This window comes from Corvus moneduloides, chromosome 2 (assembly GCF_009650955.1).
Source record: "Corvus moneduloides isolate bCorMon1 chromosome 2, bCorMon1.pri, whole genome shotgun sequence".
NCBI lineage: Eukaryota > Metazoa > Chordata > Aves > Passeriformes > Corvidae > Corvus > Corvus moneduloides.
Genome location: NC_045477.1, coordinates 87,077,076 through 87,104,900, shown reverse-complemented (window position 1 = coordinate 87,104,900; position 27,825 = coordinate 87,077,076). Strand labels below are relative to the sequence as shown.

General features: G+C 42.4%; 2 protein-coding genes across 6 annotated transcripts in view; one reads left to right on the top strand and one right to left on the bottom strand.

The window, feature by feature from the left end:
- The window catches only part of ZBED1 (zinc finger BED-type containing 1), a 53,194-nt gene extending 51,830 nt beyond the window's left edge, over window positions 1-1,364 (bottom strand). For 2 of the 3 annotated variants that reach the window (XM_032100194.1, XM_032100195.1), the window contains exon 1: window positions 872-1,357. The gene's annotated coding sequence lies outside the window, so the exon portion shown is untranslated. Of the gene's footprint in view, window positions 1-871 lie in introns of all 3 variants that reach the window. The other variant, XR_004238360.1, reaches the window with a different exon arrangement.
- LOC116439993 (collagen alpha-1(I) chain-like) lies at window positions 704-23,741 on the top strand. 3 transcript variants are annotated; one of them, XM_032100199.1, is made up of 3 exons: window positions 704-904; window positions 9,919-10,018; window positions 23,088-23,741. In XM_032100199.1, exons 1-3 carry the CDS (start codon window positions 710-712, stop codon window positions 23,252-23,254), a joined length of 462 nt encoding a protein of 153 aa, XP_031956090.1. In that variant the 5' UTR covers window positions 704-709; the 3' UTR covers window positions 23,255-23,741. The 3 variants fall into 3 exon arrangements, 2 of the variants coding, with proteins under 2 accessions (XP_031956090.1, XP_031956089.1); XM_032100198.1 differs by lacking the exon at window positions 704-904 and adding an exon at window positions 1,552-1,953; XR_004238361.1 differs by lacking the exon at window positions 9,919-10,018.
- Window positions 23,742-27,825: the final 4,084 nt, after the last annotated feature.

Below are 27,825 nucleotides of genomic sequence, written 5' to 3'. Positions count from 1 at the left end.
CATCCCCTCTTGTGTCCCAACACGGTCAGCACATACACGGTCATCAATTGTGTACTTTTTATCAACATTTTCTGAAATTGCCCACCTTCAGCACGTAAGGGATAACCCTTGAGCGTTAACCCTTTCAGAGAGAGTAGGACATAGGAAATGCAGTGTCAGTGAGACCAGACAAAGAGCGCTACCATCCAGAACTTCCCATGCACATTTTTCTGTCATCTTCCCCACTTCCTTCCGTCAACCTGGCCCTAGAAAGGAGAAACTCATCCTGCTTTACATCCCCTCACCGAAGTCTGCCTGCTGGCATTGGCCGGATACCTGACGTCTTTTCCTTCCTTCATTGTCTGTAACTTCCCGATTTGCCCCCGGGCTGATGAAGCATTGACTTTCCCCCATCCCCTGGGCTCACCTTTTAGGTCTGCCTGGCGGCGCAGCCACCGCCTGCATACCAATGTGGGGCCGCAAAGGCAGCGCGGCGGCCGCCCTCCGGCACCCGCACCGGCTCCCGCGCCCGGCCGCTCCCGCGGGCGCGCTGCCTTTTGCGCGTTGTCACCTCGAAAAATTTAAAGCGGGGGGACACGGGGACGGGGGCAGGCAAAATTTATCCCGGCCAGCAGGACAGGTCCTGCATGTCCCCAAGGGACACGCATGCCTGCGTGCAGCAGGCACTCAGGCACGCACATCCACTAGTGTGTGTGTACGCGGCGTGTGTATGGAGCGCCTGTGCCACATCCATGTGCGTGCGTGTGCGAGTGCGTGTGTGTTTGTGTGTGCGAGGGGAGAGCAGCGGAGCGGGAGGGCAGCGGAGCGGGAGGGACGGAGGCAGCCCCGCCGCACCCGCGCATCCCCCGCGCCGCGGAGAGAGGAGACTCACCGGGTCACCCTGGTCTCTGAAGGTCAAGCTCAGGTTGGTTTCTTGATCGCAGTTGTCCTCCGGGCTCTTTCGGCTTGGTCCTTCGTTCGCTTTTTTTTTTTTTTTTCTTTTTTTTCCTCTTTTCTTTCCTTCCCCTTCTCTTCCTCTGCTCGGCCGCGGTGGCGGCGGCTGCCGCCCGGAGGAGCTCCCGCTGCCGCTGCCGCTCCCGGCCCCGCGGGGTGAATCCCGGCTCCTAAGCCCTGGCCCCGCGGCGCCGCTCAGATCCCATGGTCGCAATCCACATCGCGGCAGATGTACCACAGAATCACGTAGAGGATCAGCAGGATGGCGAAGATGAACAAAGCCACCAGGATAGCCTTGGTCACCGGAGAGATGAGGGACTGCATGTCACCCGCGGACCGCCGCCGAGGACAGACGACTCGAGAACTACACGGGGGCAGCGAGCGCGGACGGATCCCGCGGCCCCGCCGCCGCCCCCGCCGCCGCCGCCGCCAGCGACCCGGCGGGCACCGGCGGCTGGCGCCGAGCCGGTGGCGGAGTGCCGGGGGCTGCCTCGCTCAGCGCCCCCGCTGCGGCGCTCGGGCGGGCACGGCGGCTCCCGGGCGGGCGGGACGGGGCGGCGCGCACGGACAGCTCGGCGCGGCGGGGCGCCCGGCCATGGGCTCCGCGGCCCCGCCGCGGCTTCAAGCCCGCCCTGCGGCGGCGGCGGAGTGGGGCCGGGCGCCGGCAAACTTAGGCGCGGGGGCGGCCCATGGGGGACAGGTGTCAAGCGCCCGGTTGCCCTGCAGGTCTCCGACGAAAGCCATCCACGGAGGAGGGAAAGTTGCGGGCGGGACGCGGCGGGCGCCGCCGCCCCCGGCCCCAGGGGGAGCGTGCGGGGCCAGAGGGAGCAGCGGGCAGCGCGGGCAGCCCGGCCGCGGCAGTCGGGGACCGCGCCGGCCGGCGTGTTCCGCCCAGCCGAGGTGTTCCCTCCCCTCCCAGCCGCTCGCCCCCTCCTCCCTCCTCCTCCGTCGCCGCCGACGCCTCCTGCGGCCCCCCCGCCTCCCGTCGCCGCCGCGTCGCGGGGGAGCCCCGCAGCCCGGGTGAGTGCTGTGGTTGTAACTGCAGAGGGGTGCGAGGGAACGGGATTTCCTTTCCCCGTCTACCCCCTCCGCCCGCACTTGGCATCTCCATCGCCCACATTCCCCATCAGAGACCGACCTGGAGCGGGGCTCGGCGGCAGGGAGGACGTTTTCTAAGCAGAAAGGTCACTCCTCCCCACCTCCGGTAAATAAAGGGTTTTTTTTAATTCAGGCAGGTCGGCATGGGTCACAGCCTGCCAAGTTTCCCCCAGCATCTCTGTGGCCTTTGGCACATGTACCAAAGGTGCACCAGGACAGATAGCGTGAAAATAGGACAGGAAGATGGAAATTGGATGAAAGAGCATCGCTTGCTTATTCACCCCCAGCAGTAGCTCTGGTTTAGCTTTCAACTCACCCCCGAGTTCCGTAGCGCCAGAAGTGCCCGTGTAGCGGCACATCACATGCACACCAACCTTGGCACTCAGCGCCTGAAGTGTGCCCAGACTCCTGCCTGCCTGCCCGGCACAGCTGACCAGGACCAGGCTTTCGGGCCAGGAGCCAGGTGCCCCAAGACCAGCCCTGTGCTGGGAGACAGCCAGAGATGCAGGCACCCTTCCCTCAGGTCACCCAAGCAGGTGGCTGGCGAGGGCACCCTTGGTGCAACACAGGCTGCTCACATGGCGTGAGCTGCTTCTGGTACAATGCAAGGACTTGTCACCTTTGATCTGTAGTGGGGACAGACCAGGTGCATCTTCACAGAATGTGCTTGCTGGATTTCAGTTCTGAGTGCAGTTATATCAAAAATACAGAAACACAGAAGAGCGTCATTGAACCATGTAAGAAAGGGCTTAAAGAAACCTTGAGACACCATCCCCTAAGAAGGACAAGAGCAACTTTATCAAGAGGGAGAAGGAAAGACTAAAACTTCAATATATAAAAAGTGGATAAATGAAGGATAATCAAATTTGAGAGGAAGAAGGTAAGATACTGCTATACAGGCATTCCAGGCATAAATACTCTAGAGGAAAAACTGTTATTAATGCCGAGCATGGGGATTTAAGATGGAGTGGAAAGAAAGTAGGAAAGAGAAATATTAGGATCTTAAATAAGGAGGTCTCCGATACAGTGAAATGTCTAAAAGGTATGACATAATATCTCTAAAGCATGTGTTGCAGGACACATTACTCAGTTTTTCAGAAAAGCTCAGCTTTTTTGTGCAGGAGGAATGGTTGGCTCTTTAGGGATACCCACCACAGCACTTCTGTCTGTAATGCTTTAGTTCCTCATCTGCAGTATTCAGATGGCCATTTTTCCCACCTTTTTCCTTTGATATGAACACCTTCCCCTGCAACATTTTCACTGAACCTTTTTTATCTTTTGAAATTATTACATCTTGTTTAGAGCTGTAGTGCCACCAGGGTGTCAGTACCAAGTTCATACAATGCAGCTTGGACTCCAGACACCAACTGTGCTCATTAGTTTATCATTTCCAGTTCAAAAGAGTGATAGATTCTGGAGGCAGATGGATGGGTTCTTGTGTCCAGTTCTTTGAGACAAATGCTTTCTAATCCACTTGCCGGACATTAGTATTTCCTTTGTAGAAAGGTGTCATTCCACATAGAGTAGTGCTTCAGCTGATTGTCACACTCAAGCATTTGTGCATTGCCATCAACCTTCCTTGGCTTGTCAGCTCTGGATAAAGTGGTACCAAACCTGGCAGTGCCAGACACAGCAGTAGCAATGGCAAGGGATGGCTGATAACCTCCGTACTTGTCAGCATGAGAAGCAAAATAATGCACCATCATTTCTGAAACCAAAATGTGATTGATTGTGTAACGTGCAATCTGTTCTGAACCGGTTTTAAAATCTGTTTGTTTAATTTGCATGTACTTATGCACGAGGGCATCCCTGAGTAATTAAAAATATATAGCATCTCCGTGTTTGATGTTCTGTCACTGGTGGAGCCTGAGCCAACACAGAAATCACAAGTTAAACAACAAATATATTGCCAAAGCTGTCCTTAGTTAAGAAAGCTGATTTAAACAAGGAAGTAAACATAAAAACCATCTTAGTTTTCAGATGTCTTATTAGTAAGCAGCAGGGAAGAAGGAAATCAATCTTTGCCAAGTGAAGAGAGATAACAGTGACAGAAAAATCATTTTAATTTCCACCTAGTAAGCTGATATTAAACAGGAATACTAATACATACAGCTTTTAGTTTTCTCTTTCTCGATTCCCTTTGAAAATGTGCTGCAGCAAATACACATTTGCAAGGAAGAACATGCGCAAAAGATGGGTAAAAAGACCCACAGCCACATCATAATGCAGGCAGCTTTAAATGCCCAAATTAAATCCAGTGCTAAGGTACGGGATGCTTATGCGATGTAGATGGCACAAGGAGACCTGGCTGTTTCTCGTTAATTTCACCAGCAATCCTAGCCAAAATGAAGTTATCCTTGCTCCCTGTTGGCTCTCCAATCCTCCTGCCAGGATGTTTATTCAGACCTGCTAAAATCTGTTGGAAAGGCAGGGTCAGTTTTATATCCCCAGGCTTGGACAGTCTGTGTCACCCTAGATTCCACTAATGGGAGCAAATCCTGTCGACTCATGGTACATCCCTGGCCTGGGAGGAGATCCGAAGCCACTGGATTCCCAGGAGAGGGCTGCAGTGTTTGTGAAGGAAACAACCAGTGGTGTGTGCTGGTGGATAAGGCTTGTACAGACAGAGATTGCTGCTTGGAGAAGTTGTAACTATTAATCTTCTCTCACTGTAACCCCAAAATTGGCAGCAATGCAAAACAAATGTGTTTCCCTCTTTCTGTAAGGACAGGGGCAGACTGGGCAGGACACTGATGAGTTGAGGCTGAAATAAATCAATGAAAACATCTAACAAGCCTAATCCCTTTATTTTTTTTAGGGTAGTTACTTTTGCATATAATTTCAGGGGTGTCAGTGAAAGGCTTGTGATTGACACTGGTGTTAGCTGGAGGCAATTCTGGTGCAGTCAGTCAAACACAGACTGATCATTTCTTAATATGATCTCTTATTGCATGCCCAGTTTCCAATGGCTTCACGGGAGTTTTAAATGCAAGAAAAATATAAGGAGACATTTTCTGGTTTATTAAAATGATTTCCAGACTTACAGAACAATTCCTTGGAGAATGAGTGTCAGAAACATGTCTAAGATGCCCAGCGAATGCACATAGCCAACTGTTCCTGGAATGTGTCTGCATTGAAGAGGGTCCCACATGTTAGAAACACTAAAGGCAATTGTGAACAAACAGGCTTGAGAGCAGCAGTTTGTCTGGCATTGCTGCACAGTGCTCAGTGCATGTTAATTTACCCCAACTCTCAGTCTATTATCTTAAAAATGGATATATTCAGTAGTTTTTGATGTAGAAGTTTTATTACTCACTAACTTCAACAAAACCAGAATTTTACCTAGTTACAAGAAAGTACAGTTAAATTAGTGAAAAATTGAGTCTAATCTACTAAAATAATACTTGAATGTGAGCAGAAACAAAGGAAAACACATTGTTTAAGGGACTGATGTGCTTTTCAGAGCCTTCCACCTCTATAGCATCTTTCAAATCATTTCCAAGCCAGAAGTGATGGAGTAACTGCCTGGCAGCTACCTCTGTACCTTTAGTGATTTTTCTGAGTGGATATATGTCTATATCATAAAAAACACTGATGCAAGTGGCAGTAATTAGATTGGACAAATCCATAGATTACATGTCAGGCTTCAAGTATTGCTTTTTAGGCCAAAATGCTCTGTTGCCAAGACCGTATCTGTTTTGTGAATTAGAAGAGGATTATCAACCATCTCACATTTCATGATGATGGACACAACATAAAAGCCTGGGTAGACATGAACATGCAGCATGAAGAGCAAACAAACAGAACAAATCTCCCTCTCAAAAGAGTGAGTGAGAAAACAAGATCTGAGTTATCAGATACATTAATTAATGGACCTCCCTTTGGTCAGCTATTTGGATGAACCAAAGTAATGAGAAAAATCATAGGAGTTCATAACCCATATGCATTATTCAGAAGATGCAGTTTAATATAAGGGGGTGTAAGAGTTTACAGTTTGGAGAAATTCACAGCAAGGAGAGGTATGAAATAATGGTCATTTATGGGGAGAAGAAAAAGCACTTATTGGCCACAGAAAAGAACAGATTAACTGAGTATTCGTCACAACACAGTTCTGAAAAAAATTGTTCTTTATAGAATGCTTGAGAGTAGAAATGCAGGCTGGAGACAGGAGTTACATATTGTCAGGCTGCATCATGTCAGTAATACCCTCCTGGGGTACTGGAGTTCCACTTTCCAGGTTAGAGTGTTTGGGAAAAGAAAGGCAAGAAAAAGCAACTAAAATTACTCAAGGCTGTAAGAATGGAATCTTTATCAAATCAAAGCTTCAAATTGGGGCAGAAAATCAGGTAGCTCTACTTTCCCAAACTCTCTTGAAGCTACTGATACAAGCCCTCCTCTGTTTTCAGGGGACATAACAGCAGAGGATGGACAGATCTGTTTGCCTTTGGGTTTACTTAGAGGCCCTCTGGGCCTCTCTTAGGGCATCTGGCACTCATTTGGGGTAGTGTTTGTGCTATTCCCTCACACACTACTGGCTGCTCCTGATCCAAACTCATCCCAGAAAAAGAGGGAAGATGGTTTGTGTGATGATGCAGGAACTGGCACGGCCTGGCCGTAGGGACCATACTCACTGTATTCCCCAGGCTGAATTTCATCCTGCAGCTAGCTGAGGTTGTTTTTGATGCCAGCTGGATTTATTCTTGATGCCATTGTCTGCTATAGTGACTTGGGGTTTCTGAGAGACCACGAGTGTCCCTGTGGTTATGCAGTGGGGTTGAGACTTGGGAAAGCTCAGTCCCACTCCTGCCTGTGGCACTGCTTTGCTAACCAGGTTTGGGTGATTTACTTAATTCTTCTGTCCAGGAGGAGTAGAAAGTGGATGTGATTGCGCTGCTGTATTGTTGTGAATGTAACTGTGAAATACTGCATGTTCTTGAATATCATCCTTTTTCAGATATCAGCCAACTGTTACTGCATCTTAGGGAGAGTAACATGTGATTTGACAGGTACACTTCCCTGACGAGAAAAGTCAAGCTGTTTAGAGAATGAAGGTACTCCTAAAATTGCCACTTGCACAAACCCCAGCTGCACTTTTGTTCTTCAATTTTATCAACAGGAATTTGAAAACCTGGAATAAACTCAGCAAGCAATTTAAGAAAAAGGAGGTTCAAAGGAGTTATCTCTGACCTAATTGTCCATGAATGCTTTTGATACATGTCTTTTGGATCAGAGGACAGAAGAGAGCTTATGTTAGGCACGTGTCCATCCTAAGAGGTAGCTAATATGGCTCAGCTATGTTACCATCAGATTTCAAAAGAGAAATCTGATGAAATTTTAATGCCTTCTCCTTCCTACCTGGTACAATGGTGGAGAAGTCTATAAAAATATTTGGTTTTGTTTGACTCTTTTCAAATATGCTAACCAGGTTTTTTGGTTTTTTTTTTTTTTTTTTTTCATTTAGTGCAGGGAGAGAGAAGTATACCAATTAATTAGACCCTTCCCTTCCCTTCCCTTCCCTTCCCTTCCCTTCCCTTCCCTTCCCTTCCCTTCCCTTCCCTTCCCTTCCCTTCCCTTCCCCTTAGCTCATCCTGTACACTCCTACACGAACATCTTATAAATACCTTGGATCATGGATTTTTTATTTGCACTGAACTGAAATCTGTCCTTTTATATCATATATTTGGAATGAAAAATCTCTACTGGAAACCAAACCCGAGGTGAACTATTTGGAAAACACCTAGGAGCTGCCTGACATCATACTGAGTTCAGTGGAAGAGCTGGGGGAAAAGATTTCTTTTGGTTTTGCATGTAGCTTTAGAGAATCCCTAATGAGTTAAAGATTTGGATATTGGACATTAAAACAGAATCCTTTCAAGTTTAAATCATTTTCTTTAGCCAGTGACCACAGAACTGGACTTTAGGACTTATAGTTCCACTCACCCAACCATTAGATACACAATTTTGCTCTGATGGAGATTGGCTCCAACAATCAAGCTGTCATTTAAAGAGAAGAAGGATGTCCTGAAAAAGAGTGATAGCTCATGTGCAGTGTGAAAGAGATCGATATGCCTAGCAAAAGGCTCTATCCTGGGTCTGCTTGAAAGATGAGGAACAATGTGTTCTGCAGGGAGTTGAACTAGTTTTCTATCTATCTCTTGATAGTAGTAAAGAGACATTAGACATAGTCACTGTTAAATGCTGTTACTCTTTAATGGCATTTGGATTTTCCTCTGTAGATTTTTCTTTCTGCAGGAGTCACGTGTTTATGTTCAACTTGCTCCTCTGTTTCCATGCCATAAGAAGTCAAACTGGCCAGCTAAGAGAAATGAATCCAAAGCTTGCTTGAGGAGCAGGTTAATACCTCTGGTTTGATGGGTGCTGGCAATATGTTGTGCTTTCTTCACTGTGTAGCAGAGTGGCGTTGGTGTCCCCTCATCAGGGCCCCCATTGCTTTGAGCATTTTTTCTAAGAGCTAGCAAAAGGCAGCCTGTGTTTGGAGTACAATCAGAGGAAAGCCAAAACGTGTGTGCAACAAATAAGGCATTGGGAAAAGTAGGTCAGGGCTGGTCATGACAGAACCACTTGTTTAAGCAAATGGGCAGGATTACCAGGTTTTGAACAGATCAGTCCTGAGTGAAACATTTAACTTGGCTGAGAAGCTTTGTTTATCACGGCATCTCAGGATCCTCTCAAAGCACCTATGTTTACTAGCAGATGCCCAGACATTGACAGGATGAAGCTTTAATGAAGTTTAGGAGGAGGTGGAGACTGTTACTAAATAGGAGACTGAATTTATTCAGAGCAAATAAAAGTTTGGTTTTAAGAAGTGTAATGAATTCAGCTAATTCAACTTATTCCCACATAACTACTAGCAGAAATTTCTAACATCCAATAACCTGTTGTGAGACTGGGAGAAAATATTTTTTGATGGTCTAAAGAAGCCTTTCAAATTCAAGTTTGACCCAAGTATAGCACTCAGAATGCCAGATCTGTCTTTAAGGATTTTATTATTTTTCCTCTTCATTGCTATAGGCTGCACTGTGCTGCAGTAGGGGTGTGTTTTCTGAAACAGATATTAAAAAAGAAACCATATAGGGATGCACAGTACAAGTACTGAGCACTTTTCCAAAAGCATAGGCAAAGAAGTCAAGAAAAGTGGATTTATGTTCACTTCAAAGCACCATGCCTGATTATCAGGTGAAAAAAAGAAAGATAATGGTGCAGCATGATCAGTAACAGATGAGGATTTTGGCTGTGTAAATGCTATTTTCCTATCAAGATCACACTGTCTCCCTTCTGAGCCCAGAGCATGTGCACTGGCTGTCTTCTCAGGCTCTCCCTTTCAAAGGGGCAGCTCAGCTCTGGTGCATGGGTCAGATGCAAGCTGGGGAGATACATCCAGAAGGTTTGCGTGCCTGCAGCCTCCGGAGCAGTAACATCCCACCATTCCTCACCAGCATTTTACGAAAGAAGCACAGTTTGCTGCACAGCAGAACTTATCACCTAGATTTTGACAAAGCTAGTCACAATAGCTTGGCACTTTTAATTGAACTTTATGGAAATCTCGGTAGTTAAGTTTGCCTGTCTGTCTTTTAACCATACTGTACTTTAGGGAAATACTTCATCATGGAAAAGAGAATATTCTTACCCCTTCAAGGGCATGGATGCTGGAAAGCAGGAGGGGAATTAAGGGGGCATATAGTGGATTGTTGAGAATTTTCTGCTGTAAAAACTTCCAAGGAAAAATATTAATCTGCTAAAAACAAGCTCCTGGTGGAAAAACTTCAGAACTGGAAAGAGCATTTTGGTTTACACTGGGAAAATGGGCATGTTGGTTCTGCCATCCCTAGCCAGATGAATCTTACCAGCTGTGCTCTCTGCCTACAGGATTTTATCAGAGGCTCACTGTGGGGCTCCAGAATGCTTCAGTTCTCCACCGTCTTGACCCTTCTCCTGCTTTTTTCTCTCTGGTATCTAGCCAAGCAGGGTAAGACTACCATAACCTACATTCCAACTCTTGAAGTTTAAATCATCTCTTTGTGTAATGTCACCTTACCTTGAAGTATAGTTCAATGGGCAGAGGTGGAATGCATCAGAATTGGGTTCAGTTTCCTACTCTGCCCTGGGCTCCATGGATAATGCTAAAGAAGTCACATGGCCTGAAGACATCAAATAGGGATAATAGTAACTCCCTCCATTAGAGGTAAGGGTCTCAGGATAAGCACAGTAGAGGCTATGAGTAGCCATATATGACCAAGAATGGAGCATATCAAAGCACAGATACGTATTGTCATCAGAAAGAGGAACAGCTCCAGGGACAAGAGCTTGAAAACTGCCTACCTATGCTGTAGTCATTAAAACCATCCTGAAGGCAGGCAAGGGAAAGTTAAAAATAAGATGTGCTCCTGATGCTTTGGGGTTTTGTGCCTTCTGCATTTGAAACAAGTTGTGGAAGCTACAGCTGCAAACAGCGGAAGCAGTGTTCTTTGCCCGGTACGACCAGAACAATCGTGCTCCATGGTGTCTGTGCCAAGAAGGAAAGGCCAGATCTGACCTGTGACCCCTTTCTAATGTCAGTGGTAGGTGCCTGTGGAAAAAATTAAAAGCTTAAAAGATATTCCTTGTCAGTAAACATTCCTCTGAGGAATTGTGCAGAGCAGAATATGGAAGTGAGGGAGAAAGCTTCAGTGTTGGAGACAGACACCTTCCTACATTGCAGCAGTCCGCAATACTATGAGAAGATTTCTTTTTACACTGGTGAAGCAAATCTACAGTAGTGTGTAAAAGTAAAGCCTGCCAAATATTGAGGCCAACTGATTTCAACACAAAAATGAAGCTGCTAGTTCTCATGTCTCATGGGCACTGAATATTTTTTGTTTTAGCACAATGTGCTAAATGGTGGTTTTGGTACAATAGAGTACAGGTTTTAAAAAGTCTGAATATGGATCAGACTTTCCGACTGTTCAAGTGTCTGCAGAAGATTTTGTTGCAAAATCTGGAACCAGACATGATATTCAAACGTGAAATACAAACCACCTTCCAGCATCATACCTCAGAAGTCATTAAATGATCGTATTTTTGTATCAAGGATAAATTTAGGAGATAGGCTAAACTTTACTGAAATTGTCAGTTACAAATGTATCATGTTTGCCTTCATAAAAGATAAAACTAGCAAGATTTAATCACAGTTTAATTGATTAAATTAAGTTAATCATTTCTCTTAACTAAGGTGTAGAGTCTAACAGGAAACAGTTCAGACTCTTTCCTTCCGTATATCTCTGGACAATCTCTGCTAATTTCCTTTATAACATTTCTTACATTTTTCCCATTTTGTCAAAAACAGGAATTTATTTGGCAAAAGTATTGACATTTCTAAGTTACTGCACATAACAAACAAGTGGTATGAGAGCCAAGAGTCTTGAAAATATGTATCCAACATTCTGTCCTTTGCTCATACAGTGCTTTACACAGGATTATTTTCATCCTTTCCCTAGTGTAGGAATTGGGAGACCTGCTCTGAAACTTTGCAAGATCAAAACAAGAGTAGAAGCTAGAATAGGAAAGCGGCAGAAAATCAGGTTGCAAACACTTTGCAATTTTTGTTTGATTTATGCCCTTGCATTTGCATGACAACATTTTCAGCTGAATCCTGCACCATTAATGTCAGTGAACTTCTATCATTAATGGTCAGGAACTTGCTAGAATGTTCTGATTTTTATATTTTGCTCTTAAATTCTTTATCTGCTCTTCTTCCCTGTTCCATAGCTATTTCTCTGTTGATCTGGTTGTTTATGTTGAGACCAGTGATGCAGCATTCAGCTACCTCCAAAGTTTGCAGCTTGATCTCGGTGATGTGTTAAGCTAATGAAAACCTAGTTGTAAAGGTAGGTTGCTGCGTAACAGTAGTTTTGAAAACATGTAATAAGATTTCTACTTGGACACTAGTGAATTCTATCAAGAAAAGAGAGATCTCGGCAGGGAAAAATACCCGCATAGTACCAGTAATTCCTAAGGGTGCCTGCTGGGTTGTTTTTTTCATTCATTTCTTCCTGTCTGAGAGCTCCACCTAATGGAATTGGAAGGAAGGTATCAGCCTTTCAGATTTCCATTAAAATCCCTCTCCTTACTTCCATGCTGTTGTTCGCGTGTTGCCAGGATGGAGTGTGGGAGGAGGTGCATCCTTTGACTTTTGGAGTAAAGTACAATTAGTGAACAGGAATTCTGTACTATGAAATCTCCTTTTTTAGTATTTCAGGGTTTGAACATACTGCAATTTCTATAAAGGCAAATTTAATATAGTTAAACTAAATGTCTCTGAATTTTTGCACTCAGTTTGCTTAGCTGCAAGATCTGTTATCTTGCACAGTCAGGGCTTCTTAACTGTGCATACCACTACTGCATAACACTGCAGCACTTTTCAGGGGTACAAAATAAATAGCTTGCAAGATCAAGGTTGGAATCTGCAGAGAGAATAAATGAGACCATAGGACAACTCATATTCACACAAACTGAGGAGAGAATGCTATTGTTGCTGCTCTGAAGACATTGGTGGCAGAGTATTCCCAAAGATGGCATTTCTGCCATCAGTATTACCCCTGCAGAAATAATGAATGAGTGCTCCTTCCCTCTGCCCTCACTGAAGTCATGTATAATCATAAAAATCATGAACCTAGCTTTTATATTATATTGATTCCAGATCTTCAATTTTTTATTTTTGCTGCAATAATGTTTTCAAGCTTTTCTTTGCAATAGGGAGGGGGGTAGATATTTTCCCTTTTTGCAGTGAAAGCTGAGATCCTCACAGTAAGCAAGATACTTTAGTATCCAAGACCTGAGGGACATGATGTAGAACATCATCAAACCTGCAACCTATAAAACCCAAGACAACTGTGTGTAATATTTTTAATATCTTAATCCCATTACTGACAAGCTGTTATTTTGCCTCAGCACAGAGAGTTAAATCAAACAGAAGATGTAACACGGTCAGCAAGAAAAGCAAAGCAGAATGAATCCTTGAAAATGCAATGAGGATGTTGTTTGTTGAGAAATATGGTTTCCTGATACCTGTCAGAAAAAGAATATTTTACTCTTCCAAGTATATAAGCCAAGGGATGCTACGTTAGAAGGAGGGCTGTGGGTGCTGACAGGTGTCCAAGGAAAGAGAGAGAAAAGGCCATCAGCAGACAGGCAGTTCTACAGATGTTGAGAGAGAGCAGCTGAGTCAGATGCTCTGTATTCAAGGCTGTAATGAATGGCTGGAGGTCAGGTAAAGGGAAATATATCCAGACAATTCTGCTTTAAATACCATGTCAGTATGCCAGGACTCACACAGTAGTATTATTATTGTATGGATACTGTTACAAATATTGTATTATAAGCCATGGTAAACTGCCTCAATTCAAGAAGGAAAGAAGCACTCCAATAAAATCCCTCCGTGACTTGGTAGAAAAGGTAAAGAGGGCACACTATTGCAAATTTCAACTTATGAATGAAACTACTTGATTCTGAGGATGTACGAGAGGGAATAGACTGTGGAAAATGGTAAGCTCACTGTGGGAAGATGACTGAACTAAAATTAGAGAAAACTGGGAAGTTGTATGTAAATTCTAATGAAAGTTATAACAGTACAGAAATTATAGGGTGAAATGCAATTGCTACTTCCTGGATGGAATGTGGTTGGCACGCATGAAACCTTTTCCACATTGACTCCCCACACATTCAACCTGCAACCTTAAGCACGTGCTGAGAGGGATGAAATGGAGGGTAGAGCATCGTGGAGACATCTCAGCCAGGCTCTGTAGTAATCCTTGCAGGGATTACTACTCGATGGTATCATGTAGCCAGTGAAGTGCACAGCACCTGCCAGCCAGGGGACACAGGAGCAGCTGTGTTGCTGCTGAACCAGCAACTGTGGCAAAATCACTCTCCTCAGATGAACTTGGTTCATTATAATCTCATTGTAATATTAACACATACCTCCAAGGTGTGCCCACCTCCAAGGTATGATCACCCCTCACTGGGCATGTGCTGAATATTTTACTGACCATAGAGCATGGTGCTAAAAACACCAAGGCTGTGGGTTTGAGGCCTGTATGTGTAAGAGCTGGACTCGATGATCCGTCTGGATTCCAACTCAGAACATTCTGCTATTCTGGAATTTAAGAGCAAATTGAGAGAATTTTACACCAATCAGTAACAAAAGTATGTATGACTGGTGTCACTTAAGCTCCACCCAAAATGTAAAGAAATAGTTAAGAATGAGAAGAAATTATGGAAGACTCTACCATAACTTTTGAGATCAGCTGACAAGGCTGAGCCTGTCTTCTTCTCCACAGGAACGCCTATTGGATAAGAAGAAACTTACTCTATATGTGCTGAATGATTATCTCAAAATAGCTTTCACTGGTGATTACAGCTTGTCTGTCTATTGCTTTAAATTTGGTTTTTGCTATCAACTGCAATCTTCTAAACTTATCTTTTCACAATTTTCTATTATCAGATTGTTTATTGATAAAGTCTGTTATTCCATAAACTGTTCAGTGTGTGTCCTTCAAGGGTGCTAGCAGTCATACTTGATAGAAGTGGGGACATCCAGGAGGGGGTTCCCATTCCTAAATTGTTGTAAAGGATTCAGCTCTGATTCGTTGTCAGCGCATGCCCCTGAGCAAGTCAATTGAACTGTCCTCCAATACAGCACACTGATCAGTGGAGTCCCCATAATGGGACACTGGTAGACTGGGCAGGAACAAGGGTCTCAGCTTTCCTGGGGCACCCACAGACCAAAAAAACCATAGAGGGGTGAAGGAAACCCCCCTTTTATGTGACATTCACATACTTGCCCTAAAGAATGTATCATGCTGCCACTGCTGGTGTCAGAATAATGGTTGTAGGGACCGCTGGGGTGATCCACATGGGTATTTCTACATCCCTGTTAAATCCTGTGTTTGTTCCTGGGGATAAGTGCAGAAATAAGGGTTTGTTCTGGAGGCCTTCCTTATGTGTCTGTGTAAATTTGTACTGCTCTGAGAAACTCAGAAATGACACATATGGCCATGCTTACACTTTTAATGTGGTGAAGAAAAAACATAAGGGTGTGAGTTTCCCAGAACACCACTCCTCGTGATTGCTTCTTGCCTCAGGCTGGAGCTAGGAGAGGCTGCTCCCGAAAAGCTGTGAGGAAACAAAAGGCTACAGGTACTACAAGCTTTCTTCTTGGCAAGGAGGCATAGCCAATTCCTAGAAACGAGCAAGCTGACACCTACTTCTAGCAATAGACAAATTTTAAGTCATCCTGTGCCTAAAGTCTACGTAACAGCTCATGTTTCAGTTCTGGTACATTCTGATTTGCCAAGTGGACACTCAAGAGCAATACCACAAATAATAATATTTCATTCAACAGTGTTTCCTATATTAAATGGAAACTGAAACATGCTGTGGGAAATGGAATGCTTTTTTAAATGAAACTTTGTATCAATTCAGCTACAAGGCATCTTGGACTGTGATAGTCTAATTTCTGGATTATTTTATTCCTTACATAGAGCAACAATGACTGAGCTTCATTTCATTAACTTTATGTGTCTGCAGTATTGTGACCATGTCTGAAGCACATCTGAACTCCCTTTGCTATCCATGGAGGGAAATAAGCACTTTCTGGTGTACCACCCATTTTAGAAAGCAACTTTAGCATGAGGTGTGTTGCTTTGTAGAAAAGGCCTTTTCATTACACAATAAATGGAGTCTAGGCAGCTAATTCAGATGTTTATGTCCAGCCTTGGTCTGATGAATCATGCTCCTGATGCCTACACTAGAGTGCCATGTGCATTTGGAAGAACAGCATGACTGTTTCAGGTGGCTGACTTCCAGTTCAGTATTACTGAGAAGCCATAGAATAAAGCAGTCTCTGCTTGGGAGGAAAAAACCTGTGAGAGGTCTGGAAAGAGGCAATGGTGAATAAAATTTTCTGAGATTTACTTCTCAGTTGTTCCACTGCTCAACCCCGTGACTTCTACTGCCAACAACAGCTGCTTCATGAGGCACCACAGTCAGGCTCATCCTTCTGCCCTGGCCCAAAAGTTCCCCAAGGTGCAGTGAAGTTCTTATCCTGTCAGCTCTGTGGGGTTTCCCCCCAAGTGGAATGTGCAGAGAAATTTTTGTAGGAAAGACAGTATGGTTGACTGCAATATGAGGCTGATTCAGTGCTCCAGCTAAAGTCCCATAGGGCATATGTTAAAATTGGCAGATGATGCAGAACTCATTCCATGTGATTCCTGCCATAGCTAATACTTCAAAGTAGCTGATTTCTGCTATGTCATATGCCTTTTTTTTCATGCATGTCCTGCTTCACTCCTTTTCCCTGCTGCAGCTCCTTCTTGCCTCAATGTTTGCTTTTCTTCACTGTACTGTATCACTGCTGGGCCTATGCATCATTTATGTGGTAGCTGTGTTTTTTGGGGTTGTGCTGCAATAGAGAGACAGTATCTGAAAAATGGGATTCAGCAGCAGTGCAAAGATACAGCTTTTCATGGATCTCAAAAAAAGGATTGTATAAGATGCACTGATCTTTTTACCTGCTTTTATTCTGCCAAGGATCTAAAATCAGTAAATGCTGCAACCGTTACTTAAGAAAGAGGAAATTAATACAAATGTGAAGTCAACTGAGTTGTAAAGATCAGACTCATTCTTTCATCTTTGCAAAAATTGTTCATACACTGTTGATGGACATGAAAGTAGTTTAGCTGTACTGCTGCCTCTAAAGCTTCAGCTACACTAGTAAGTTAAATATGCAGAGGATTATTCTCTGCCAGGGGCCAACTGACCGTGAAAACCTGCACCTTTTGAGCTTGCAGACATTGACAGCAGCATGGTTACTTGCACACAGTGTATCTGGACTGATCAACAGCCTGTGCTGACCCCTGAGCCATGCATTCAAATTCTTTGGGCATCTCTCAGGCTAAAACAGTGACCTGAAACATTTTAAAAGTTCGAAAACACATTCTCAAGGTGTGTTTAGTGTGAACTGCCCACACATGGCCTCAATGTCCAGCCCAGTGTGACTGTCATCCGAGTGTTCTGCTGCAGGGTCAGGTGGTAAAGGGGTGTTTGGCAGTAAGCAATCATGGGGAAAATAAAACTGTGTGGAAACTATGCTGAATCCTGAAAGTGACTTTTATTGTTACTGTTTTAATCTTGGTATTCAGCTCATGAGTCATCATTAATTCAAAATTTATGAAAACTGAAACTTTATAAACAAGTGACACTTCAAACTGAAGAACAAATTGTTAACATTTCTTTTGTAGTGATTAATTCTATAAAATTTTAAATCTTAAAAAAACTATAAAAGTCTTGTGATAAAATTTATAAGGATATGGGAATATCTGCAAAAAACTATGAACAATTGGTAGATTGTTCTGCCAATTACTTATGGAAATATGTATTCCATAAATATGGAAGTATGTTTGGTATTATATATCTGCTCACATGAATATTTTTTGCATAAACTTAGAATTGGAAAAATTCTTGGATTGGAAAAATCTTGTGATTAAACTGATTAAAAGTAACATTACTGCAACACACTTCTGTTAGAATAATTTCTTTTTTCTAAGTCAACAGCTTGTAGGCTGATCTATTTATTTCTTTAGGGAGTATCAACTGTGCCAAAGACAAAAACTGTCTGCTCTGAGAAGTTAAATTATTTCCCTGGCTAAAGTCCAGAGACAATATTGTTCTGTTTGAAATACGCAGGCAGATTGGTGAGATCTATGCACCGCCCCTCTTCAACTTCACAATGTGAACATCTCTAGGGAGAAGTCCAAAGGCTTTTGTATGTGAACACAGGGAGAGAATAGTCCTACATACCATCCCATGAGGACTGAAGTGGTGATTTTGGAGCTGTATGCTGTCTCAACCTGCCAAATTTGACTTATAATACATTTCAGAAGGTCACCTGTGAAAGAGTTCAAAGTAGGAAAATGAAAACAAATCATAGTCAAAAATAAATCAATTTGGAGAAAACTGAGGATTCTCCCACTTCCTTGCCAAATTAAAAGATGAAAAAAAAAATTACTTCTGTCTGGTCAAATGAAACATCCTTCATTTAGAAGAAAAGATTTCATTTGTTTCTGTGAAATTTCTGGGGGAAACAAAGGGATTTTTATTAAAAACAGAAGTAAACATCAAAATCAGCAATCTAAGGTGCTATAATACATGCATATTAACTGGAACACAGAAGTGATTGAATGAATCAGGTGATTTGTCCTTGTGGCGGTTATTAATATGCATAAGGTCTGACATTCTTTCCATGCTGCAGTGCAGGCTACTTTGAAGTTTCTTAAATTTCCCACTGCCATGTATTTCTTAACCAGAAGCAAATCTGTTCTTTGAGATGAACCTCTATGATTCTATGAAATCGATGTTTCTTTTCCTGCCAATGTAGCACATTATGAAACACCACTGAAGAACTCACTTTACTACCATTACCTTCAGAAGCATGTCTTCCACTGACTTTACTGAGAGCAAGATGGGTATTGCTACAGAATACAATATTTTCCTATGAAACCAAGATCTGTGCTGACTTCAGTGGAAAATTTTCCTGCTAATGGAGCATAGGATTGAGTAAGATGATTGTGTTTTTCACCTCGATGAAAATAGAAATGATGGAATTGCTTTCCTTAGCTCATCTTTTGTAAATAATTTGCTATACTGCAATGATATTTACTTTGGGAGTATAATTTAGTAGGCCAGAAATTTTGAAATGTAAATATTAGAGCCTAACAATCTGATTTAGTTTGAATGTGTGACAGCAATTGGTTAAGTTCTTCCAACCCCCTGGACGCACCAGGAGTGCTTTTACTTAAACTTAGTCTAAAAAAACAAGTCTGGTTTTGTAGACACATAATTTTAGTAGCTAGAAAATTATTAGATATTATTCATACCATCATTTGAATCTTTCTTAGCTGGAGGATAAGATTATGGGTTCATATTCTGTATTTGTGCTTGAAAGTTATTTGTTAATATTTTATGTTTATTAATAGACCAATAAGAACTTCTGTACTGTGCAATATTTGTATGGTGTTCTTAGAAGAGGTTTCTAATTAGACATGATGCAAATACTTCTTGTTCCTGCCTGAACATTAAAGAGAACAGCAAAATTTGGGGAAAAAACCCCAAACAAAACACTGATAAGGGATCAACCCTACATGGTATATGGTCCTCTACTGTAGAAGCCTTCAAGAAGAGAATTTCATAGGGAAACTCATGAGATTTCACCAGTGGCTTTAATAGATTTAGAGAAAAGCCCACAGCAAACCCTGCTGGAAGACACAGAGAGAGGAGCCCAGGCAGCTTTTCTGAGTCTGCCATCACATCTCTTCCTGCTCCCAGCACCTGCTGGAGGTAGAACTCCTGAGGTGCTGGTCAATCATACACAGCATCTCAAGTCACAGAGAGAAGGGAGAGCTCCAGAGCCCAGCTGCCCACTGTGGTGCTGACCTGGGTGGCACATTTCCCAGCAGCAACGGAGCCCCTTTCTCTCTCAGGGGGAACTTTGGGCCAGAGCAGCTCTTGCAGCAGAGTCCCTCGGGCTGCAGCAGCATCACTGCATAGAGCAGCTGCTGCACGTGTTGGTGGTAATTCAGTTCTGCAGAATACTCTGGTCTTAACCAAACTATTTTTGCAATCCATGCACTGGGTCTAAATGGAAGATGGCTGTGGCTTTGCTGCAGTGGATGGCAACTGCCAACATAGAGAAAGGAGGGTTTCTGTGTTTCTAGGACTGTGTTTCAGGGTCACGGGTTTTCAGCTTCAGCCCAGCTGGGCATTCTAGTTTTAATGCAAAAGCACTTAGATTCAATTAGGCCAAACTATAGGAAATCATTAAGAGCTCAAAGATTTCTAAATTAGATCTAGCTGAAGGGTGAAATGTACATTTTCACATAGCAGGCACAGCGTCTGCCAGGGGAGGCCTGGCAGGGACGTTCCAGCTCCCTGCTATGTGACAGAGGGAAGAGAACTTTAGCCGGCTTGAGGCATTATAGAAGATCAAAAATAGGGTTAGAATGAAATAACAATTACAAAGTGCTAATTGAATCGTGGGCACAGTGACTGCTGGAGCTAATTAGAAAGGGACAGGGATGTGTGTGCACCAGTCTCTCACTCAGGAAGGGATTTGCCCCAGTTCAGGTTCTTCGCATCGCTTGATTTCCACTCAAAGCAGCTACTGGCAGACAGAGAGGTGTTTGGCTAATACAATTTCCCATCTAGGCATTTTAACATAGAACACTTGAAGGAGACAAGGGCTTAACAACATGCAGTATTCTCCCATGACAGATTATTCAGTTTAAAACTGATTTATTGCAATTTAGTGCCAGGCAAATGAGAATTGTCCTGCAATTGTACATAGGCATGGCAAAGCTTGAATGCTTCTAAGACAAAAAAACCACAAAGCAAAAAGCTTGTTGGCCAAGTAAAAATTAAAGAATATTAACAACAAAATTAGATAATGTTGTCAGCTATATCCAGTATGAAGAATTAAGCTTCCCTTCTTTTTTTTATACATTTATTAGGTATTGATTCATTTCCATATAGTGTAGTATACCTTGAACAACAAAATCAAAAGCACTGCAAAACTCATTTTTACCTTTCTGAAGCTTATTATGCTTTTGTGCTTCTTATAATGTAGATACTGTAAAAGAATCATATGCTATTATGGATTATTTATTCATACTTTTCTTTAAAAAGGGAGAAAATGGCTGTGTTACCATTGAAATTTTTGGCTTTTTTTGCTATTCTTCTGTGTTGTCATTTTATCATGAAGTAGAGCAGACAAAGCCACTTGCTAAATAACAACACCTCTCTCTCCTAAAAGCAGGAAATGGGAGGAAGGAGAGCTTGCATTAGAGGGCTGGCTACTGAGGAAAAAATAAATCACAGCACAACTTCACCCACTGTTACTCAGTGTGAAATTAAAGTAAGATCCTTCACAATTTCTTGGCTTCAGAAACTTAAGTATTATGTGTACTTAGGTACGCACAAAACTGAAGCATGTGTTATGTCCCACTGCCTGAGACCTGTAGAATCAATGGATACTGACACTGACTTGGAAGGGGACAAAAGTGGGAGGAATTTTGCCCACTTGTACCATTAACTCTCTGAGTTTTCCAGTTTAGTAATGTGAAAAATGTTAGAGCAGGAACACACTACATACTTATTAACCATTTATACAATTTCTACCAATTAATTTGCTTCCAAGCATCACAGCTCTCCTTTTTTTTTTTTTTAGTGTATTAGCCATAATTATAATTGATTTTCATTGCCCCTTCTGTAAATCATGCTTACAAAAAAATAAGGAACTTACTGTTATCTTCATGTTGAAGTTATGTGAGTGGAGATCGCTGGTAAAAGGGGTGCTGGGAATTCATGAGAGGGATGACAAAGTGACAGAATGGCATTGATATATTTGCTAACTCAGTTTTTATTTGCATTGGTTCTTGTAAATATCAAATCTCTATAAATTGTTAAGTCAATATTGTAGAGAAAAACCACTGGGCAGCTCAAGGAAAAATGAGAACAGTTTCTATCATTTCCCGATTTAACATAGAACCAATCTATTGCAGCTCTTCCCAGGAAAAGAATATGTTATAATGATGCAAAAATGATGTCAGAGACATAAGCAGAATGAAATCTTCTAGATATGTGTCTTTAACAGCACCTAGGAGCCAAGCCATAGACTGAACTGTGACTTGGGATCTGTACAGTTTGAAGACTGCTCCTAACCAAAGAATTTAGGAAATGTATATGGTAGAGGAGATACAGCAAGGCTGTTAGACTGAAATAGGCCTTTTTATGCAATGCCTTGTGAGACAAGCATGTGTAAGACACATTTTTTTGACCATGTTAGGCCAAAAAGAGACAACAAAAGAACACACAAGTCTGAGAAGACAGGGATGGTGTAATGAACAGATGCTGCTTCGTGCAGGAGAAAGGAACCTCGTCTGCATATGGCTCCGTGCCTGAAGACTGAAGAGCAGGTCCTAAATGCACAGGCCACTCTGACTGTTTCTTACAAGAATTTTAGGAATCTTTCTAAAAGAATAAAAGTAAAGCACATTTTCTTTAGCAAGTTTATCTTAGGAAATTAAATAATGGTAGAAATTCAAGCGTCATCAAAATAGCTCAGCATAATTAGCTACCTCGAGACCTTCAGAATTTATTTGCTTGCCTATCACAATTTCCAGAAAGATAGGAGAAAAAACAGACTTCTCTAGGCTGACTCAAGCAATGCTAAGTAGAGGAAATGTTAGGCAGAAGTGCAATTACGTACATGATCATATTACTCCAAATATATATTGATTAAGAATATGTAAAGTTAGAACAGGAGATCAAACCAGGCCAACAAAATGAAACAAAAATTTGCTAATTTCCTTATATGCTTGTACGAGTTAAAGATTTCCTTTCTGTCCTATCAGAGAAACAAAGAAAAATAATTTTCTTAATTGATTTAATCACTGCATTTACAGGTTAGGATTTTAAAGCTCATAATTTTTCTTACAAGCTGAACAAGGGATTGTTGATTTTATGGGCCTAGTTCATTTGTACCCTGTCATAATCTCTTGCCAATTTATTTTCCTATAATGTTAATGCCATCCTATGTACTCCAAGCAGTGAGCTCAGTAGCTGTGGCAAGATCCTGGAACATTATCCTACAGGTGAAGCATTTTCCAGTTGGATTTTTAAGGACAAACGAAGCTTCCAATCTTGGATGAGGTTTTACTGAGCTCCCCTAGATGGCACTCTGTATGGATACTACTAAAACTGCCGCAGTAAATCTTTCTCCACCTCAGCTTTATGTATTTTGCTAACCAATTACTCCAAAGTCATTGTAAAGTGAGGGTGGAAATACAATTTCCATCTTCAGAAGCAGTAAAAGATAAAGCCAAGGGGGGAAAAGTAATATTCACAGTGCTTTGTGCACCAAATGGGGTTGGAAAGTTCTGCTTCTAGGGTCATAATCACATCATCACTGATTGTTCTTTTCTTTTTTTGATCTTTGTTTTTTTTAGAGGTGATCCCTTTTGTGCCATCTTGCCACTGGCATAACTACAACATGAATGGCTCTGTTTTTGCAGCAATCTCACAAGCTGGAAGAAAGCAACTCGCTAACAGAAGTTTCATGCCACCATTGAGTGTCTTGTTTGGAACTATAATACTAACAGAGAAGGATGCTTGATTTCTTGTTTCTGACACTTCACCAGCTCCAGGAGGGATTTTTTTCTTTGGTGGTGAAGGTGCTAGACTTTTACAAATCCCCTCTTCTTCATTTTTCTACCATCTTCTGAATGCCTAGCTTGCAAGTGGCATGCCAGGACAGCATACTTCCAGTCTAAAGGATTAAAAAAAGGAAGACTGTTTTTCTGTTCAGCCTGAATTTTGAGCATAACCTAGAGGAATATGTGTGGGACTGTAAATGCTTCCCCCTGACCACTTGGCTGTACCTCCTGGTGCCTGAGTGCATACCCTGAATATGCTGGCTGTTGGGGGACAGGTGGGCTGCAGGATGAGGTGCTACCCTCAAAACCCTTGCTCATAAAAGTGTAGTCTGCAAAATGCTTTCATAGCTTAAAAATGCAGCTTGCTCGTGATTAAAATTTTGTAGCCAGACACAGCATGTAAAAATTCTAGGCTTATTTTCATTAATACATTCTATGAAAACAAAACTGAATGGTTATGTTCGGTGTCTGCTTTACCTTTTATTCAAAACAGGACACAGCAACTAATGAGAAAAGGAATGAAACAGAGCTACCATTTCAAGGAAAAATCTAAACAAATCCTAATTTGCAAATAACTTTCACCCAATGTCATGCTGTGAACTAGAAAGAAACACAAGAGAAGAGAAATCAACAACATACAATCACAGAATCACCAATGTTGGAAGAGACCTTTAAGATCATCAAGTTCAACCATCAACCCAGCACCACCACTGCAGCCCCTAAACCAGTAAACCATCACCCAGCACCAGACCCGGGCACCGCTCAAACACCTCCAGGAATGGTGACTCCAACACCTGCCTGGACAATGCCTGTCTCAGCCCAATGCCATTTCCTCTGTTCCTCTCACTGCAGGCACAGTAGAACAGACCGGCCCCCACCTCACCACACCCTCCATTCAGGTGGTTGTAGAGAGTGATGAGGTCCCCATGAGTCAGACCCTCCTCACAAGACATATTCTCTAATCCTTTCATGAGCCTTGCTGCCCTTTGCTGGACAGTCTCCAGCACCTCAGTGTCCTTTTTTACAGTGAGATAAAAAAGAACTGAATGCAGTATGTGAGGTGCTGCCTCACCAATGCTGAGTACAGGGGGATGATCCCTTCCTTAGTCCTGCTGGCCACATTCTTGGTACAAACAACAGTTTGTATCAGCAACAATTATTTGCCATAATCTTGAAAATAAAGGTGCTAGGAGGACAATCCCATTATGAAAGAGTGAAAGGTGTAAGAAAGTTTGAATTTTGAAGTCACTGTCAACAATTTTACCAAAACAAGAAAAAAAAAAATACTGTCTCAAGGCCTGAGCAGAATCTTTAGGAGTCCAGAGAGCTGACCCACATGTCTGAGATTGGGTTCATCATGGCAAGGTGCCTTACTCCTGGTCCTCTGACCAGAACTTTTCATTGCCCAGGGGACTGTTAGTTATCATGGGTTATTCTGGGATGGATTTTTCATGGTTGTTTGCATACAACAAGGACAAGTCTTTCTAATTTCTCAAGCAATTGCTAAGTATCTTTTTAAAACTCTTCCACTTGCAGGTCCTGACACTGAGAACCACTAGGAATCATTGACGGCTTTTGCCAAAATGGGGAAGGAATGCAACAGAAAACAATGGGGTTTAAGGTACACATAGTTACACAAGCAAGGCCCTTGAAGTCAAAGAAATGAAAAAAACCACCACATGAATAATACTGTCATTCTGTAACCCCTCCCAGATTCAAAGGTTTGCCCTCAGTTGTTTGAGTCAGTAAACAGGCTCTCAAGATCCTACCACTGAAAATGAAAACTAGTGCAGTGGTGTGTTTAAAAGCAGCTTGTGTATTGAACCTGATCAGCCTATTTATCCTCTTTATCACTTGCAGAAAGCCCAACTGCTGTCTCTTGAGAGGCAAATAATTTAGACTGTGTCTAGGAGAGCTGCGATCTAAGATAAATGGCTGTCATCAGAGTGATAGAGTGACACATACGAGTGGTGGAGCCTCATGATGGCAGTCTGATTGCTAGTTTGGCATCTCGTATTATCTGTGCTAGCATAAGAACAAATTTCTATAAATACGTGGTAGAAAGGGTGCAATTTGTTCTTCATATAATACCTTTTTTATGCTCTAGTGGAGCCAACGGAGTCACTGAAGTATCAGCACACTGTTACAGTGCTTTTTAAAGAAGTATTGCCACAGAATCTGGAATTGTGTATGTCTCTAATTATTTTATCATCAACATTTTTAAGTCAGTATTAGCACCCTGCTTCTTGCAAACTGCAGCTTAAACCCAAGAGCTAATATAAGGTGCTCTCAAAAAATCAGGCTGCAGAGGATTCAGGCTGGACTTTCCAAAACAGTGGGAAGATTTTCCCTGAGTTCCTCTGCATCTCAGTTGCTTCTTTTTCAACTGTGAAGCATACAATCTCCCACTCCCATGGGAACAGTGCGATGGCAAATTCATTCAGTGTCTTGAAGCACCTATATCATGGAACAGAGAAAGCGTCATGGAGAACAGATACATCACACAAGCTGGGCTGGAGTAATGACCAGTGAACAAGGCAAGAGGCTTCCCACAGAGCAGCACTCTGACAAAGGAAATAGCTGCTCAAGAAATGATTCCTTCCCCCCTGGGCACAGTGATATACCAGGACCAGTGGGAAAAACCCCAATCTTTTTAAGACTTACATCACACTACAGATTCCCAAATGGTACAAGACAGCATTTAACAGCTGCAAAATGTGCACCCCCTGTATATCTTTACTTTTGAGACAGTAATTGTGTAACCTTGCCGAAGTACCATTAACAATTTGATTAATATTACTGAAAACCTCTGTTGGCACAACCATGGAAAATAAAAACTGGAGTCTTCTTAAACTACAAAGATTACCCTGATTAAAATGAACTTTTCAGCTGTGTTTATCCTGCAAGTCCAAAACTCTGCATTTTCCCCTGCTGGAAAGAAGCTCACAGCTTTGCACTGGAAAAGCTGTGCACTGCCTTGTGCTGCTCTGTCAGTATTAATATAAGGTTATGAAGACTCGGCATACTTCTGAAGGAAAATGTGATAAACACATTGAAAATTTATTTAGCCAGCTCCCAACCCTTATCATGTGCTTTCCCACAGTTAGTGACTAAGGGTCCCTCTTCTGTCTTGTATCAAGGACCAATGGGAATTACATTTCACAAAGAAGAGAAGAACCACAACTGTGAGTGCAGTACAGCAGGAGATGTGTGTTATATATAGCTCTGTCCTGTTAAGTGTGACACCAGTGTTCCTGAACACCTTCATCATGTTTTGATTGACAAGGGACTCAGAAGCACACAATCCACACCAATTCTTTGACTGCCTTTGTTGACTAAGGATATGCAAAGGAGTATCCTGATTAGATATTCTTAAAAATGGCTCTATTAAACGGCTCTATTGAACAGTAGGGAGGGAACATCCATGCGGAGAACTGAGCATAATGCTCAGTGCTGCCTGTGTGGCTCTCCCAACAGGTCCCAACAAGTTTCAGAGAGAATAAGGCACTTTGTGGTGCCACGGATACCAGTGTTCGAAGTACAAACATAAAACAAGCTTTGTCTACAGGGAGATGCAGGCAACGTCCTAACTCTCTGTGGAATCTGCAGATAATATTTTGCTTTAGCTAGAAAGACTTTAGTTGTCTTTCAAAGAAGTGTGAGTGTAAGGTAACTCCCTTTCTTCATGGAGTCACTTATCTGATATGGAGAGAGCTCAAGTCCAAACGTCCTCTCCCCAGCACTCATATCCCAGAAGTGCATCATGTCCTGTGAGATATGCTCCTGTGAGGTTCTCTAAAACTCTTTTGTTTATTTAAAATTTCACTGGATAAAATTAAGGATCAGAGGTAGAGTAATGCAGAAGGCTGCACACTGCATCTGCAGGAGGCATGCTCTCTTTTCTGAAGACAAGGAGCTTTAATCATTTTTTATGAGGTAAAAACCCACACCAAAATTTGAAAGATGGCAATGAGAGTGTTACTATGAAAGGATAACCTCCTGCATACCAATGAGAGTTTTGCAATGCAGGTTTTAAAATGTTGGTTCAGCTTTCTTTGGTCTTCTTTAGATTGCGTCATATGTAAAGTTAGAGAAGGAATTAATAGCCAGTGTTTTTTCTTGTCAGGTTTTCAGCATATGAAAAATGCTCCATTTTTGGTAAAAAGCATTTTTTTCTTTTCCTTTTTGTTTGGCCCATATTTTTTGGTTTCCTGGCATGTGCTGAAAGGCCAGAACTGCCCTTCTACTTCAGTTTCTGGATCTGTTTGATTTCATCAAACATCTGCAGATTTTCCATGCCTCAGTTCCTCCATGTAAACCACAATCTTGAGATATCATTAGCTGAAAAGTATGAAGAAAAGAATGAGGATACTGGCAGTTTGGAGAGCTGGCAGGGTTGTATTTCTGGAAATTTTATTTCAAAGCATTATTAAAAAACTTGTCAGTTTGTACAGCTTGTTGGTAGCCCAAAGGCATACTCAGGAAAAGGGAGGTTTTATTTATATGGAATATAAACTGTAAGGCCAGGTAA